Genomic DNA, 18,728 nt, shown 5'->3' with positions numbered 1-18,728 from the left:
TTATAAACGTTTTAGAGACACAAAATTCTAAGTAAATTTTACTATAAATGAATGCTATTTATCACCCTGTTAAGTTATTCAATTTAATTTGTACATATTCTTTGAACGTACCCTTTCAAAATTTTCGATGTTTGACATATGTAGCTGTCATAGCCGGCCCCAGCGCCAGCAGCAATTTGTTTTGAATTATTTGCATTTGTTTTTATTCCCTATTTTTCAATAAACAAATTCAAATTAATTTATAACTCAGTTTAAATATAAGAACTATAAGATGTCTTCATTATCGGGTATTCGTGTTCATATGTTCAATGAAAATTTCCTCAATGAAAGCGAGCAAGATGCAAACTCAGTTCTTACAGAACTTGATAAAGGTAAATAATCAAATTTCCACTAAAACTCTGTTTTTTAATTTTAACAACTTCCTCCAAGGCTTACGATCAACAAAAATAGGTGTTCAGTGTGAGGCTATTGTAAGATTCCCTCGACTGTTTGAAAAATATCCATTTCCCATTTTGATTAATTCATCATTCTTGAAGTTGGCTGAATTCTTTTGGAGTGGGTAAGTAGATTGAAGAAGTCTTAAAATGTATGCACTCTCGATATATATTTTGCTATTTTAATGTGTTTTCGCTTAGATCCAACCTTCTTCGTTTTTGGGTCCTAAAAGTTTGTCAGCAAAGTGAGAATCATTTAGATAAAATCTTAAACATTGATGGATTTGTAAAGAGAATTTTCATGGTTACACATTCAAATGATCCAGTTGCAAGAGCACTAACGCTTCGGTAAGGAATACACACTCTTTCCATTTTTATAAAGTTAATTTTTACGCTTATCATCTGTCTATTACCTTAGGACCTTGGGCGCTGTATCGAGAGTAATACCCGAAAAGCAGCAGGTCCATCACTCTATTCGTAGGGCTTTGGATAGCCATGATACTGTTGAAGTAGAAGCTGCAATCTATGCAAGCGGACAGTTTGCTGCGCAATCGAAGTAAATACACACATTTCGAATTTCATTCATGGCAAACAAAAGAACCTAATTTATTGTGAATTTATTACTAGATCCTTTGCTATAAGTATGTGCTCGAAGATCGCAACAATGATTGAATCTCTCCAAACCCCAGTCAGCATGAAACTTCAATTGATTCCTGTTCTTCGGCACATGCATCACGATGCCAACACTGCAGCCATGGTAAAGGACTTATGCTTGAATCTTCTTCCCAAATATCCTGCTGAGAGTTTTGTCATTGCTATTCTGGACTCCCTAACCAAGCTCTCGAGTCAGACTCTAATTGGAATTCCCGATCAAGTAGATTTACTCCTCACCTATCTGCAAGATCCTCGCAAAAAAGTACGATGTCAAGTATTGAAGTCCTTGACAACTTTGGCAACTCAAAAAAGCGCACACTCTTGGCCCAAGGGATCACTTAAAAATCTCATAACCAAAGCTAAAACTTGTGTTGAGGGCACCGAACAGGCATTGGTTCTTACTGTAGTTCTTACTCTCACCGAATGCCCATTGACGTGTCATGCGCTGCTCAACGAGGAGCAAAGTTTGATAATTGAATTGTGTTCGTCGTGCTTGAATTTGGAAAATCATACAGCAGCAAGTCAGGCACTGGCTATCCTCAAAGGATTGGTAATCTATTGGTAAGTGACAGTACCTTTGTTTAAAAAATTTGTAGAGTTGAATTAAAAGAATACTGCTTTTGTAGTCATGCAAATTCAACACCACCCCCAGATGTGATTATGGAACTTATTAACATACATCTGGAAAGTCTCATATTTTCTTCAGTTGGCAATGAAAATCATACCAAGGAGCTTAAGAAGTACCTTATTTGTGGAGTAAAAATATCAGAGGCAAACAACGAATTTGGAGAGGACTTTATTGAAATGATCGGTGACTTATTGAGTGACGAAATAAGTAAGTTTCAAGCATCTTTCTATTGAAAAAGAATAAAAGATAGAATATTAGTGCAGTAGGCAAATAGACATAAGTAGATAGAAATTGAGGTCATAAATTCATCGCCACAATCTGACTCGAACAACTTTATGTGGAGTTGGACCATAATATCACAAACTACAAATTTTGATGGTGTGTAAAAAAGAGACTTGTCCAGTAATATGATTGGATGCAGGTCTTCAAAAAACATCAGGTTCTGGTGTTCAACAAAGTAATTTTGTGATCTCTTTGCCATAACCATTCTATAGTCCGCATCCTTATGATCTGGTTTAGAGGCAGTCAAAATGTATATACAAGAGCTTCTTAACATTGTTAAGTCGTTCATCTGTAGAATATTGGAAACAAATTTACTGTTAAGGCATAACACTAGTACTGACGAGTATTGAATATCATATATCAATACCAATTCAATGATCGAGCGGTAAACTTTACTTGACTTGTGCCTTACTCCAGACCCTAACAAGTACAGAATTATGTGCTGATATGTTCACAAGTTAGATTCTTTTAGGATTGAGAACTTTATCCCGAACGGGATTTAAAGTATCAAAGCAAAAGAAAACGCACGATTTAATTCAAGCTACAAAGATGTTATTAGAGTTAGAGGACACCAAAGGCAGTAACAATTTTTGTCATTTGTAAAAAAAACATGAGGAATTGTTCTTCCTTCGCTCTTTGCCAATGCAATGACACTCCATTTTTTAGCTCTATAGAGAAAGCTTATATTCGTTGCTTCGTTGTGTTCTTCAAAGGTAGCAATACAACCAGAGAGAAAAAACTAATCATAAGAATTGCATAAGTATTCGTTCTCCCACATTTTGTATATGGAGTTATACGTTTATGTGCAAATCGCAGCTTGTAGGCAAAAAGAGAGCAACCGTCGAAGTTGGTTCTCTCGTTAAGCTAGGCATATACCGCGTTTACAAGGAGAATTGAATCCGAATTGAATCAGGATTTAGCGCCGTATAGACCTGGATCGCATCGAAATAGGATTACTCGATCCGATCCCACTGAAAGAGGTGAATCGAATCGAACATTTGTTTTTAAACACGACGAACACAAGGACGAACATTTATATTCATTTCGGGACGATTGTTCAAGAGAGAAGGATGTCTCAAAAAGAAGCGCAAGTAGTTGCCCTTATGGCAATTTATTTATGTGAAAAAAAAATAAAAATAAAACAAAAAACAATAAAAGGTTGTGGATGAAAGACTGGCTTCAAAAACGTTGTATTCGTTCTCATGTTAATTTATTGAGAGAACTGGAGGTAAAATCACACGAAGATTTAAACATTTTTTTGTGAATGAAAGCCAAAACGTATAGAGAGCTTCTTTACAAAGTTTCACCTTTAATAATTAAAAAAGATACTGTTATGAGAGATGCCATAACGCCTGATGAAAGGTTATCTGCAACTTTATTTCCTCGCCACTGCTACCTTTTCTGTCTCATCGTAAGTGTTGATACCATGAAGTTGAGTTTCTTGAAAAAAATCCATGTTATTGAAGTACCATAAATTTGGCACGTATACTTCTTAGGGACTTGCTCCCGATTTTTCACTTTTCTTTATTTTGCTTAGCTGCCTTCTGTGCGAGGATCTAAGAGCGTTATATTTTTTTTACAGTGTCCAAAGTGGCAATTTCGTCAACATCCTTATATTTTTGTAGCAGGTTTTCCCAAGCTTTGTTTTTCTTAATTTTATTTTTATATTTTTCGCTTTTCGTATTCTAGATAGCAACCTCATTCTGCAGCAATTCTAAAAACTTCTCTATACAAATGTGACTTACCGTTGCCATCTTCCGCGATGTTCACTCGACAACATTCATATGAGAAATATACGACGAACATGACAAAAATCGAAAATTTTCGCCAACATCGAGCGGTTCGCATACAAGCCCATACACACTAGCCTAATTATCCATAACTTACAACTAACTTAATGGTCCCATACGGACACTCTAAGTTAAACTATAACACTAACTACTAATGCCTTTCGGGCCTGAGATCTATTTTACTTCAATTTAAATTTTATTTATTTTGTATTTATTAGAAAATTATGAGAAAAAACTAATATCAAGGTCCTTTTTTATTTTTCCTTAAAAACTACTTAAAATAAGGTCCTTAATATAAAACTTAAAGCTAACTTAAACTACCTATTCTACCTACAAACTACTTAAAACTAGAACAACCACAGCAGCAAATCTAACGTTTTTTGTTTTTATAGTTTATTGTCTTTTTTTTATGTTTTTTTTTTCAATTTTTATTTTTTTTTTAATTTTTTTATATTCCACGTTTTTTTTGTTTTTTTTTTGTTTTGTTTGTTTTTTTTTTTTTAATTTTAATTTTTTTTGTGTTTTTTTTTGTGTGCCACCATGCCTATTCTACTTAAAAGTAAACCATAAAACTATAAATAAGTATGTAAGCCGGCCAAGGCTTAAAACCCCATCCCGACTACCCATTATCAAGTGACGATTGAAGCCACCAAAACTGGTTCTCCTGCTTCACCCTATCAGTTCGGTCCCGTTCAGACACAGCCCTACTGAACCGAAGGAGCTCTGCTCCGCCTTGTGCCATGACGTCCCGATTGTACAGGAGTCGCCTATCCACGGTTCTTCGTCTGACGTGGTAGATTAACGGAACTGCCAATCTATCCTGTATCAGACCACATTTGTCTAAATAGAGGAATGCCTCTGGTGGAATGAAGCCGCTCAAGCGTGCACTCTCTAAATACTCGTCGTTCGGATAGAACGCCCCGAAAATTAAATTGTTGGTCGAAGACATAGCTCTTGCAATGTGACTTCGAACGAGTTTTATCACGAAATTGTCAATTCTGTTGATTCGAGCCCCGTTGTATAGGACCTCGTTGGAATAGTAATGCACATAAGAAGATTCGGCTGTTCGATATAAGCCGGTACAGCGTCGTAAACACTGCCGCTCGAACACCCGAAACTTCTCCATCTGGGAAGGGGCAACGCTGAACCACACAGGACAACCATAAACGATCATTGGCCGTATGAGGGCCATGTAGCAAATTACCTTCACTCTGGGGTCAAGCCGACTGCTAAAAAACAGCCGTTTCGTCAGAGCGAAGGCTCCTCTGGCCCTGGTCAGAGCAGCATTTATATGTCTGTCGAAATATAAATACTGATCTAACCAGATACCGAGGTACTTCACTACACTTTTGCTCGCTAATGGCTGCCCGTGAAGATCAACGACGACCATCTTGCGCCAATTCTTGCACGTATCCCTCGTGGCCCCAGCCAACGGAGTCCGGAACAGAATTGTCTCCGACTTCTGTACATTTATTTTCAGTTTCCAGTCGACGCAATATCGCTGAATCTTGTCGAAATCACGCTGCAAGAGAATTCTAATAACTTCAACCTTTCGGGCCGTTCTGAACGCAATTAGATCGTCGGCGTAAGCAATTGCCTTTGTAAGACTACCTATCAGATCGCTGGTGTAAATGCTGAAGAGAATCGGCGAATTCACCGCTCCCTGTTGAAGACCATTTTTAATTGAGAATGTTGTATTAGAAGTTACATTGCCACTTTTGACAACAAACTTTCTACCGTTAAGCATATCATAAAGTATATACAACAATGGCTTGCTAATGCCAAGCCTGCTCAGTTTTAGGTAAAGACCCTTTAACCATACGGTGTCAAAGGCCTTTTCCAAATCAACCAGGACAGCACCTGTGCATTGTTGTTTTGATTTATTCCATTGGATATCAGAAACGAGTTTAGACGCAGCATGAATTGTGTCATGACCCGCCTTGAACCCGAACTGATTATCCGGAATTATTTTGTTGTCCGCAGCCCACTTAGTCAGAGCCCTATTAATGATTTTTTTCGAAAACTTTGCTGATGCTCGGAAGAAGACTTATCGACCGAAGATTTGACGGGTTGGAGTTGTCCTTTCCCTTTTTCGGGAGAGGATGAACCACAGCGGTCTTCCAATGCCTTGGATAATATGCATTATTCAGTGCATTATTGAAGAGCGTGGTGTAAATGTCAATTGCTTCAATCGGTAAATGTCTTAGTACAACGTTGGATATACCATCGACACCTGCTGACTTTTTGTTTTTTATTGAATTGAAGATGAGCTGAAGCTCAACCTTCGTCACTAACAAGGGACTTGGTCCCGTTTGCTCGGCGATTATGGCATTTGCCAAGGAATCGTCATTGAACCGCATGAAACCGCGGTTCTCAGATCGCCAATGTGTGATATCATTACGGAGGTAAAAGTGATTAAGTAGGGCTCTGTTTTCCACGTCGTGGTTGGGGCGAATGCTAACATTCACCTTGTACACTTGCTGGAAAGCAGCTCCAACCGCCTCCACTTTTTCCTTCGGATCTTCAATTATGTAAAAGTCATATTCAAAGATGGCTTCTTCTGGATCTATTTGCGCTGAGTGGGAAGGTCATTGTCGTTCTTTTTCCTGAATATTTTGTTGATTTTAGGGAACATACTAGGGTCACTTGAATTAACTGACCGAATCTTGCGGTCCCAGTACTTTTTAATTGATAACCTGTAGTTCTCCTTAATCAACAGATTGACATTTTTTATTGACGACTTCAGTGTCCTAACCTCCAAGTCGTGTGGGTCTGTAAGTCGTCTTTAAAAGTTTTTGAGTCTTGTCAGTAAGCCACTCTTGTGCCTTCGCAGTGCGTCAATAGTCGCGTTTCTGTATGCGTCCATTTGGTCCCGTTCTTTGTACTTTGGTATTGTCCGTTCCATCGTTCGTTTTATTATTTCGTCCATCTGTTGTAAGTGTTGGTCAATTTCTGTATTTGTCAAGTTTCTGTTGTTTGGTGGGGCTATGTCACTCGAACGAAGTTCTCTCGCTAAGGCGTTGGTGAAACGAGGCCAACGCATCTTACTGTAATTGTAAGAGTGCGTTGCAACGTATTCTTCCAATTCCACGTGTTCGTTCGGAATCTGCATTACAGCAGCCAGTCCGCAGTGATCACTGTCGTACTCGACTGTCTGTAAGCAGTTTCGAGGGTGATTACCCACTTTGTCTGTAACTGTCAGTCTGGTGTCGTACAGCAAAAGATCCAGAAAGGAGCCACTTCTTGGATACGATGGCTTTTCAGTAGCCAGCAGGTCGACACCATATTCAACGCTGTAAAGATTCATCAAATTAAAAAGATGGTTACCTCTGGGAAGTCTAACGCACTAACCATCATGCCACGGGTACTTTACCATCGTCCATCGTATACCCCTCTAAACAAAATTAAAAGAATTCATATGAATAAAGGATACCGTTATAAATTTTATAATGCAAAACAACAACAAAAAGGTTTCCTTACAGATCTTATTATCATGTTATAATTGGCGTTAAAAGGTTCTTGATCACTTTTTTTTTGTTTTTTTTTGGTAAGTTTTTAAATAATAATAATAATATTTCAGTTAAAAAACTTCCTTTTCACTCAAAGAATTGAAAATGGCAACTAAATATAAACAAATGCCGTTGGATGAAATTTCCAACAAAAAAAATCAAAAGACTACGGTCTTCAATCCAATGTATTGGACAATTATAAAAAACGAAAACAATCGTAAACCAACCAAGATCAGGCCGTCCAAAAAAGATTGATCCTCCTATGGAGAGAAGATTATTGAGGAGTATAGCAGAGGATCCCAAGCAAAGTTCCCTAACTTTCGCAGGAAAGTTAAAAACTAGTAATGAAAATGATGTCTCACCCCAAAATAAATAAATTGGGTGGCGCAAAAGTCCGTTGAAAACTAGGGCCTAGTTACTTACAATTCTCAACCATTCCTGTGTGCGCGTACTGTTGTCAGGGATGGAGATGGACGGGACCTACAGTTAAAAGCCGAATACGAACGGCTAATTTGAGAAAGCACTTTTCATGACAAGAATTACTCTTGGAGAATTTGCCAATTCCTCGCAAGAGGCAGTACCCGTGAAAAAGAACTTTAGATGGCATTGGAAATAACCCACCCACCCCACACCCCAAACAATTAGAAACCTTTTAATCAGAAATGGTTTTAATGGTAGAGTGTGCTGGAAAAAGCCATTCATTCGAAAGGCTAATGAAAAAGCTAGGCTGGAGTATGAAGTCCCACACCTAGAGAAAGAAAATACGTTTTGGGATCAGCTTATATTTGCATTCAAGTGCCCAAAAATTTGGTCTTAGCAGCAACTTTACTTTTCAACAGGACAATGATCCTAAACATACGGCCAAGGTGGTAAAGGAACGCTTGATGTCCAATGTTAGTACGCAAGTGAAACACTCCGCTTAGTTTCCAGATCTCAATCCTATTGAGCACCTGTGGATCATCTAGAAAAAAAGATTCGTCAGCATACAATCGCCAACAAGAATGACCTCAAAACGATCCTACTTGACGAATGAAACAACATTTTTCCAGATACGACCCCAAGCTTGTCCTTTTGATGAGAAACAGATTGGAGGATGTTATCAAGAAAGCCCTGCTAAAAATTAAGCTATTTTTTTCCTTAAGTAAAGTGATTTTTATTAAGTTTTTTTTTTCAACAAAAAGTAATCAAAAACGACTACGGAAATTTATTTGTTCCTGATTTTTTCTTTTTGTTCTGTGAATTTCTGTTATTTTAAGTTTAAAAAAAATATTTGTTGATATAATTTCTTTTATTTCTGATAGTTTACAAAAAGTTTTGATAGCTTAAATTCGATATTTTAAGAAAAACTTCAAAACATTCCAGCTATGCGGAGACTTTTTGGACATGTCTATATCTCTTTTTCCAAGGTAATGGAAACACTTATTAATTATCAGCTCAACAAATATATCGAAGATCGTTAGCTTCTTAATGACCGACAATATGGCTTTCGCAGCAATTGTGTCACTGGTGATCTCATGGATCATCTCACCGAAAAGTCGAGCAAATCTTTACATCGCTCTTGAGAGATTGTTGCACATGACATTTCAAAAGCATTTGATAAAGCTTGAAATCAGGTTCTCTTATCGAAAATTAGCTTCATTAAATTCCGTAGATCTAGTAGAAATCAAGTAGAATTTAATGCTTCCAAAAACCCAATGCTGTCTTGTATCGTTATGGCAAGATACTCCCCAGTTTTTCATGGGTATTATTTGCATCAATGAAACTGAACATATTGATATTCTCGGTATGTGCACCACCACCCTTGATCTTGTGAAACGAACACATTCGTGATGTTACCAAAATGCCACAAATATATTTTGGGTTTCTCAGACGATACAAGAAATTCGTCTCGCCTACTGTTCTGACTTCAATCTTTAAAACCAATATGAGCCCAAAACTTGAGTTTAACTCCCATCTCTGCGCTGGAACTTATTTTAATCCTCTTGTCAATATACAACGAAGAAAGCCATTTACCGGAACATGTTGCAATAAGCCTGGATATGTTTTTTTATGGTTCCATATCATATTAATTGTTTCTATGACTTCAGTGTATAACAAATGGAAAGAAAAGTGTCCACTCAAGATTTAGTTAGAAGCTTCTTGAGGCTGAGTACCAGAATTTTGTAGATTTTTTAATGTTTATGTTTTTACACTTTTTTCTTGTGACACCTAATTTTGTTTAACACACTCTAATTTTTACAGCATATCCGAAAAAGCATTCGGAACTCTTATGCGAAACATTAGCTGCCTTATCTTCGAAATTCCAACTTCGTAAGTTCACGCCTCCCAAAACAGACGCAATGGACACTGATGAAGAACATCAGCCCAGTGAGGTGGTGAATCCAGTCGCAGAACGTCTTCCACAGATTTTGAAAAAATTAAATTCAATCCTTGATGGCGATGTCAAAGATGAGTCAAGAATTATTGAAATTCTCTCAGCAGTGATGCTTCAATCCCTAATTGGTTGTTTCGTACCAAGTGGGGTTCTTGATACGTTCGATCGAATTGCCTCGGTAAGCAATTGTTGGACTTTATATCGCATCGGAAGATCAGCTTCTAGGTAATGATTTTATGAAACTTTCAACAATAACCAAAAATACAGATTTTTTATGATTCCAAAAAAGGTATGGACAACATTTCCTAGCTGCACGATTCTTTTTACGAATTGCAAAGTATGCATCAATGGATAAATTCCATTTCTTCCTGATCGGTGTATCTCAAATGGCCAAAGCTGAATGCATTCTGAATTACGGACTAGAATATGACACAATGTGTGAACACTACAATCTGTGTGATCCAAAATACACTAACAATCAACTGAAATTGATTCCTCTAATAGAACGCCTAGACATGGCAATAAGCTTGTATTGGGAAGCGTTGGCTAGCTTGCGGGCAAGTTCATCTGCCACAAGTCCTCTCACATTCCAACTGGAATTTATTCAACTTCGAGCTCAGTTCTTGCAAACATTATTTAGTGTGGTCACGGCTAAAAATGCCCAAACAATCATTCCACCTCCGGCTATTGCAGCGAGTTTAGCACAAAACTCACGAGATTATTTGCAAAAATTTGGTCATGTCACCAATCAGTTGAGAAAAGTTGTAAAGTCTATAAAGGGTTGTGAAGACTCATATTTGAAGCTTTATAAATCTGCATTCGATGCTGATCCTTCAACTCTAGAATTTCTAGAATTGTAAGTGTAATCATTTTTATAAAAAAGTTTTTGTTTAATTTGTATTATTTTATTTTCAGAACTGAATATCAATGCGCATTGTTTGGGAACATAATTGAGGGAGTGTGTTATGCTACACCTTCAGAGCCACCTCTATCGGTGATGAACGGACAATATCCAGAAACAAGGTAAGTCAAAAAATGTACAATTCTATTGTGCGTCTTAAGTTTGCAGAAAAACTTTAAATTGAAAATGATTCCTTGGGCATACGAAGTATGAATCGTTTCGATAGCTTGTGAGGGTCCTAACAGGATGAGATAATTCTTATCATTTGGCTTTTTTGGTCACAATGTAGAATATAGAACAATAAAATTGGTGAATCGAACAAGAGTTACGAAAACTTCTTAGCTTACAATTGCCAGAGAAAAGACCGGATATTGTTCTGAGATTCAAAAATCAAAGGGGTGGCGCAACAGTCCGTTGTGAACCAGGGCCTAGTGACTTACAACTCTCAACTATTCCTGTGTGCGAGTACTGTTATCAAGGATGGAAGGGACCTACAGTTTTAAGCCGATTCCGAATGGCTAGTTTGAGAAAGCACTTTCTTATGACAAGAATTACTCTTGAAGGATTTGTCAATTCCTCGCAAGAGGTAGTACTCGCGAAAATTAGTTTTTTTTTAAATTAAGGTGGCACAGGCAGGGTTTGAACCCAAGACCCCTTGCATGACAGTCCAACGCACTAACCATCATGCCACGGGTACTACTTGTTCTGAGATTGCTTCTTCTAAAAATTCTGTATTAAGAAAATCATTTTTCATTGTAATTCCTAAGAAAAGTTCCAGATATCTAATTGTATGGCTTCCGCTCCGATTTGGTTTTCATAAACTTATAAGTCCTTGAAATCATTATGTGCTCGCGATTCTCCTTAGAAGAAAATTGGTGTTCCTCTACTTGGCTTACAGCTCTTCGTGTTTGAGCTGCTTTCACTTGGCAATAACTTTGTTGTAGGAAAAGGCAAAGGATTATCCAAAGCGGCCTAATTTTTGAGAGATTAACAAAATTGTGGAAATTCTCTGTGGAACATGTGTTAAAACTTCAAGGGTATTGGAAATCAGATTTAGGTTAGGTTTGCTTAGAAAATAAACAACGACGCAATTGGATAATTGTGCAAATATTTAAGAATATGTTGATACAATTATTGATAAGGCACAGAAGTTAAACCAAATTGGAATGAAAGTCGATGAACAATGGATTGGAAGTTTACTACTCAGCGGTTTGCAAGAACAATTCAAACCTATGATAATGGCACTAGAGAGCAGTGGTAAGGAAATTACTGGTGATCTTGTTAAAACTAAATTACTGCAAGACTATGATAACTACAGTAAAAATGATACAAACGAAATTGGAAACAGTGTATTATAAGGAAGTATAAGGGAAACTATTCCCGTGGAGCTAACTAAAAGAAGAAGATAATATGTTTTAAATGTCAGAAAGAAGGGCACATAGCGAAATATTGCGAAGAAAAACCTAAGTCAGGTTTTATGAACAACAAAAGGACAATGGCACTGACATTTGCTGCCGAGTTTAATTGATTCAGGAGCATCTGCACATATGGCAAGACGAAAAGAAGATTTTATTAATTTCAAAACATTTTTAACAGATGAGTTTGTAACTGTTGCAAACAATTCAAAATTAAAAGCAATTGTAAGTGGTGATGTGCTAATTCATGTTCTAAAGAATATCACGATAGAAGAAATTGTTGTTCAAAACTTTTAACTTGTGCCAGATATTTGCATGCATTTACTATCAGTAACTGAATTAACTAAGAAAAGGTTAACCGTTAAGTTCTTCAAAAACAAATGTGAAATATATCTATATATATATTTATAGTTAAATTGAAAACAAATCAATGTATATTTTATTATTATTTAAATAACAGAAATTCTTACAAAAAAAATAACATGTTACTTACATCTAACGACTTTCGTTTTCATATTAGAGACTTTTAACTTAAAGTTATATTCTACTTTTCCTGGTGAACACCCATTATTTCAAACTCTCTGGATAGAGAGTGTTCATAAAAATAGCAGTGCTTTTGATTTGATAATTAAAAAGGTTAAAAATTGATTTTATTTTTATTTTTTGGTAAGTAAATATTTTACTAAAGTTTAAAGTTTTAAGTATTTGTAACATACTAGCATATAAAAAATTAATAAATATTAGCTCAAAAATAAACAATGTCAAGACACTGCACCGAAGAAATTCGATAACTATGTTTGGAGGGAAAAACCTACCAAAATATTCAAGAGATCCTAGGCTGCTCAGCAAAAATGGTCAGTAACGCCTTAAAATGGCAAAATAAACAGAAAACGCGAGGATGACTACTGAGAGAACTAAAAGAAAAATTGTTCAGTTATCAAAACAGAACCCTTCCATAGGCTCTAGGAAAATAAGAAATGTCACAATACGAAGACGTCTTTTATAAGCGAAGTTACCAGCCTGACGTCCACGCAAGGTACCATTCTCGACGAAAATGTATGTGACAAAGAGAATGGAGTTTATTAAAGTGCATAGAGATTAGGCAAAAGAGAAGTGGAGGAATGTTCTGTTGAGCGGTAAAAGCAAAGTCGTCCTTTTTGGGTCCAAGGGTCGTGGAGAATATGTGAGAAGACCGAAAATGCAGCATACGATCCACGGTACGCTATAAAAACAATGAAACATGGTGGAGAAAAATGTATGATATGGGCTTGCTTTTCATATTACGAGGTCGGCCCTATTAATTCCATCGGGGTATAAGGGATGCAACCGAGTATGTAAAAGATCTCGAGGAGGGAATGTTACCCTATGCTGAAGAGGAAATGCCGTTGGTTTGGGTATACCAACAAGATTATGACCGAAAGCATACGTCAAAAAAGTCAAAATCATGGTTTGCGCAAAAGAAGTTATCCGTTATGGAGTGGCCCACTCAATCCCCCCGACCTTAACCTCATCGAAAATTTGTGGGGGGATGTTAAGAACGCAGTTTATAAAGCAAAACCGAAGAATTCGAAAAATTCGTGGGAAGCAGTGCGTGATTCGTGGAACGCAATACCAATCGAGAGTTGTTAGGTTTTAGTGGACTCGATACGCCGTAGATGCGAAGCATCATAAAAAACAATGGCTATGCAATAAAGTATTAATTGTGAGCTAACATTCTTTGTATACTTTTATATAACTTATTACAGTTTTTCTGACTTCTGACGTATTAGATCTAGTACTTTGTCATACACTGCTATTTTTATGAACAGCCATATATTTAAAGACCGTTTTTACTGTGACAAAGCTAATGCTAAAAAATCGATAGTACTTATTTTCTGTTATTATGAATAAAATATTTTTGTTTGTTATTAGAAGTTTAATGTTTAATATTTTATAACGTTGATATTGAAGGCCTTTTTGTCTTATTTGGAAAGCACTGCTATTTTTATGAACACGACTGTACATTTTATATAAGGATCCAAAAGAAATGCTTATTTCAACGGTTTATGTAGATGATTTGTTAATTTTTTGGACAAACGAAATTCTTTGGTAAATCATCTTAAGAAACATTTTAAAATGAAAGAAGCAAAATCATTTTTGGGATTACATGTTCAGTACGATGATGACAAAAAAATTTCAATAAATCAGAAACAATATATTTTAATATTGATAGATAAATTTGAAATGACAAATTGTAGTCCAGTTTCAAATCCAATGGATGTAAATTTTAAATTGTCAAAAGAACAGTGTCCGTCGAAAGATAAAGATACAAGAGCTTATTGGGAATTTATTACTTGCAGCTCAGTTAACGCGGCCAGGTATATGCTATGCAGTCAATAATTTGAGCAGATGTAATAACGATCATGGGCATGAACACTGGTTAGCGCAAAAAGAATTATGAGATACTTGAAGGGAACAATAGACTTAAAATAAACTTACAAGAATAATGAAATTGAAGATTTCAAAGAAAAAGGCGAAGCGAAGCAGAATAAATGGCGATAGGCTCAGCTGTCCAAGAAGCTTTATGGATCAAAGGATTGGAACAAGAAATTTTGAATAAAAAAATGGAAGCAACAGATATTGTTTGTGATAATCATGGAGCGGTTCAGCTGGCAATTAATAAAAACTGTCATCAGCGAACTAGACATATAGATGTTCGTCATCATTTAATAATATAATCAACCTTAAACTATTTCTTAAGATAAAAATTAAATTTTTACAAAACCTTTCGCTGGATTAAAATTAAAACAAACAATTCATTAATGGGACTTTGTTAATATATTGAATTTTAGTGAGGATGTTGAAATTGAAAATTAAATATACTTGTTGTGTTCGTTTATAACAGTTTGCTATGTAACTTGAATTTTTTTATATTTTAATTTCTAACGAAAAATAAAGATTTGAGATTATTATCTTTAAATATCTTAAACACAAAGGACGTGTTTTTCATCAAATGGTTTATAATCTAGTTATATTACTGATATGGGTACCACTTTAAAAGATAATCATACAAAATGTTGACAACTTGTCATCTTAACCACTTAAACTCCTTTTCGCAAAACACTTTTATCCCTATGCTACATGTAGAAATATTTTAATTAAACTGCTTTCGTTAATACTTAAACTTTTCCTAAAAACAGGTTAATTTCCCGGTCGTTGAAAAAATCAATATTCAATAAAGGTGACAAGGTTTAAATAGCACAGTACAGGCCCATTGCAAAACTTTCTTGCATTCCTTAACTTTTTCTACATTTTGTATCTAAAAGTCTAAATCTCCTTAATAAAAATGTAATTTGCGAAAAGCGACACAGATTTGATAGAAAAAGATCAACCGCTAAAAATCTGCTCACATTTTCAAACAAACGTTGAAACGCTTAAGACTAGGGTAAGAAGTTGACTGTGTTTACACTAACTTTCTTAAAACTTTTGACCAACTAAGAAACGGAATTATTTTAATCAAACGTAAAGCACTTAGTTTTCCAACTTTTTTCTTAGCTCGGATCAAATCTTACCTTTAAAACAGGTCTTACCAATTAAAATTATAAAAATTCCTTTTTCAGAACCTTTTATTGCTCAATCTCTTGTTCCTCTGGGAAGCCATATTGGCCATTTCCTATTCATCATGTTTATTAAAGACGTAATGTCATTTTTGCGCTTAAGTGATATCCTCACCCAAATCCTATACTCTTATTGGCTCGTAAAATGCGAAAGGCGAACCCCTTAAGGGGCATAGGGTCTCTATTACGCCTACGCGCCATCGTATACGGTTTCCGGAAATGTGTTCTAGCTCCTTTCAACTCTTGCCTAGTGAAGCTTATTCCGCCTCAACTGTCCTGCGACAAGTACTACTCGGTCGTCTAGTTCTTCTTCCTTCTTGTGTGAGCGGATGCCACTGCATTGCTTGGCCTGCACTTACGTCTTCGTATTATAGATTCTATAGATTCTATTCCTGACCTGTCCTTCTATGAAGGACCTAATTTAATATACAGTTTGGCAAGAAAATCTTTAGGATATTACGAAGACAACTATTCACGAAGGTTTGCAGTTATCTTGTAATGGCTGAAGTAACCTTCCGAATGCTGCACCCATAAAGAAGCACATAGATTCGACATTTGTGCTAAACAGTAGTAGCTCTGCTCTTAAGCTGATAGAGTTATTCCTCCAAATTTTTGATTCATGATCCTATGAGAGAGTAAGCAAACATCGTCCGCGTAATCCAAGTGCTTTAATTAGGATGTCAAAGATTGGATCCCTCCGCTACCTGACTGAGCTGAGCGCAGTACATCGCTTATCACCAACAAAAACAATATGGGCGACAGAATGCAGCCCTGTCTGACTCCGCTTCGGATTTCAAAATCATCGGACAACCTTCCATCGTGCAGAACGTAACACTTGGATCCATCATATGCTGCTTCAATAATAGCAATTAGTTTTTCTGGTACCTCTCCTCCGCAACGTTAACCAGATATACTCTCTGTTAACGCTATCAAAGGCCTTCTCGAAGTCGATGAAAAGCAGATGTAGTGGTGATCGATATGATTAATACAGGAGGATCAAGCGCGAAATCCTGCTTGTTCGGCATCGAGTGTGGCCTCAAAGTGTTCTCTGATGCGCTTCAGTATAACTTTCGTTACTTTTTTGGCAACGGCTCGTAGAACGCGAATTCCTCTCCAGTTTTCGCACTTTGTAAGATCTCCTTTTTTTGGGAGCTTGACGATAATTCCCTTCTTCCACTCAAGTGAGAAGCTTTCGCTGCTTGTTAAAGCTCTGCAAAAATTCCATCAAGTCCTACCGCTTTGTTGTTCTTAAGTGCTTTACTTGCGGCAACGATCTCATCTTTACTGGGAGGTGCAGTGCAGATTCGGGTATTAGTTTCTTCAGGCCCTTCAGAAGATATCGGCTGCACGTTGTTTGCAATCACTCGGTTTAAAACCGAGGAAAAGTTTTCCTCCTACCTTGCTCATCCACCGTACTTATCATAGTACGGTCAACTTCTTTCACCAGGTGTTGCTTTGAGCTGTGTGTAAATGGTCCTGCTGTCGCACTGGTTTGCAGCATCTTCTGCTTCTTGTTACGCTTGTCGCGGCGCACACTGCGGTGAACCTCTCTCTTTTTCATGCGATACGAGGTGTATTTGATTATTGTATTTCGTAGCTAAAACTGAGGTGTGTCTTCACTTTTAAAGATTAATGTAGGTGTTTACTTCCATAGAACCAACTCTCAATGAAGCTCTTAATCGCTTGAGCAATCTACACAACCTTAACTCTTCGCTAAATCTGAATTAAGTATTTCAATTTATTTACATCTCATTTTAATTATGTTTTGGATCTTATGTGTGTCTATGAGATTGTAACATCAAAAACGTTTTTAAATGTTTATATATATTTTTAAGTTATCCCCTAATGAATAATTCTTTTTTTAGATATCTTATAAATACATGTGGGAAAATGGAAATATTCGCTCAAAATCTACCCCAAGAGCCTCAAAATGCTAAAACCATAACAAATAGGGTAAAATAAAAATAAATTTTAAAAACGTTTTTGGACTAAAAAATAAATATAATATTACTCTTTCAGCACATGGATGTTATAACAAGTGAAATTGAACTCATTGTAAAAACTCCCATATGCATGCCAAGATACTTCTTCCAAACCCTTCAAGCTACACAAATAAAACTATCAGTAAGTCCACAGCCAAGAGCACCTGGGGAACATATAATTGTTCAGTCAGGAAGTAATTTGGTAATCAAAGTCGAAGGTGTAATTCAGCACTATGGAAAAAGTCCGAGTTTATTTAGATCTGTGGATTCGGTTCAACTTAGTTTAACATCACAGTTAATGACACCACGTTTGAATACTGAGTGTATTAAAGTAAGTGATCAATTTTAACAATTGTTTCTTGTTTCTAAGTGATCTTTTATTTTGTTTTCTTTAGCCTCCGAGTGATACAGTTACGTTAACCCAAACAGTAAAACCACAAAGAGATTTCTTATCTGGTAGTTTTCTTTTGCCTATTTCAATCGGTGGCCAATGGAATGTTACACTAGAAACGTTTGTCATTGATGAAGTTGGAATAACTTGGAGTACAGGTCCAAAGAGGTAAAGATTTTTGCTTGTTTTGAATAATTTAGTATAAAATGTATTTAATTATAACGATTTTTTCTAGCTCAATGATTGTTCGTGTCTTAGATGACCCGAATAAACCTCAACCTGCATCAACGTCAACTAGTAGTATTCCAGCCAGGCGATTTTAAATTTACTGAATTTTAATTTATTATTTTCAATAAATTAAGAAGACAAGAAGAGTTTATTGTTTATTTTTGTTCTAATGAAAGATCTGTAAATACAAATTATTAGATTTAGGCCAGAAATTGATCGAGAATGTTTATGATCTTTTTTCCTCAATATGCATAGAAAAGACGATCACAATTTAAAAACAAACAAAACCTTAGTTTTAATAGAAAGATTTCAATACAGACAACGCACTCGCTGGAATCCATAAGTCCGCCCTTAATCAATGTAATCAGTTTCTTAATGAATTGAAACTATATCGGGAGTACCTATAATTTTTGTTTTGAAGCGAGGTGATTGTTTTCTTTTTTTAAAGCCTTGACTAGGTGTCACATATTTGTTGAAAATGTTTTTGTAGCCTTCAATAAATATTACTAAATTAATGTTTCGTATACAACTACACGCTAAGCAA

At 36.2% G+C, this 18,728-nt stretch overlaps 1 protein-coding gene across 1 annotated transcript; it reads left to right on the top strand.

The window, feature by feature from the left end:
- Nucleotides 1-158: 158 nt before the first annotated feature.
- Nucleotides 159-18,330, top strand: LOC129947393 (integrator complex subunit 7). Its single transcript, XM_056057928.1, has 13 exons — nucleotides 159-371; nucleotides 430-559; nucleotides 636-782; nucleotides 853-990; nucleotides 1,062-1,649; nucleotides 1,715-1,923; nucleotides 9,539-9,896; nucleotides 9,961-10,527; nucleotides 10,587-10,694; nucleotides 17,449-17,536; nucleotides 17,603-17,896; nucleotides 17,961-18,124; nucleotides 18,192-18,330. Exons 1-13 carry the CDS (start codon nucleotides 272-274, stop codon nucleotides 18,277-18,279), a joined length of 2,979 nt encoding a protein of 992 aa, XP_055913903.1. The 5' UTR covers nucleotides 159-271; the 3' UTR covers nucleotides 18,280-18,330.
- Nucleotides 18,331-18,728: the final 398 nt, after the last annotated feature.

The sequence above is a fragment of the Eupeodes corollae genome, chromosome 2 (assembly GCF_945859685.1).
Source record: "Eupeodes corollae chromosome 2, idEupCoro1.1, whole genome shotgun sequence".
NCBI classification, from domain to species: domain Eukaryota; kingdom Metazoa; phylum Arthropoda; class Insecta; order Diptera; family Syrphidae; genus Eupeodes; species Eupeodes corollae.
Note: the sequence above shows the minus strand (reverse complement) of the source record. Positions and strands in the feature narration are given on the sequence as shown.

Excerpts from the sequence above, each read along its gene's own strand:
- LOC129947393 (XM_056057928.1), top strand. The coding sequence starts at position 272 with ATGTCTTCATTATCGGGTATTCGTGTTCATATGTTCAATGAAAATTTC. Across the intron at positions 560-635 it reads GCTGAATTCTTTTGGAGTGG|ATCCAACCTTCTTCGTTTTT; the intron begins GTAAGTAGATTG and ends GTTTTCGCTTAG. Across the intron at positions 10,695-17,448 it reads GGACAATATCCAGAAACAAG|ATATCTTATAAATACATGTG; the intron begins GTAAGTCAAAAA and ends TTCTTTTTTTAG.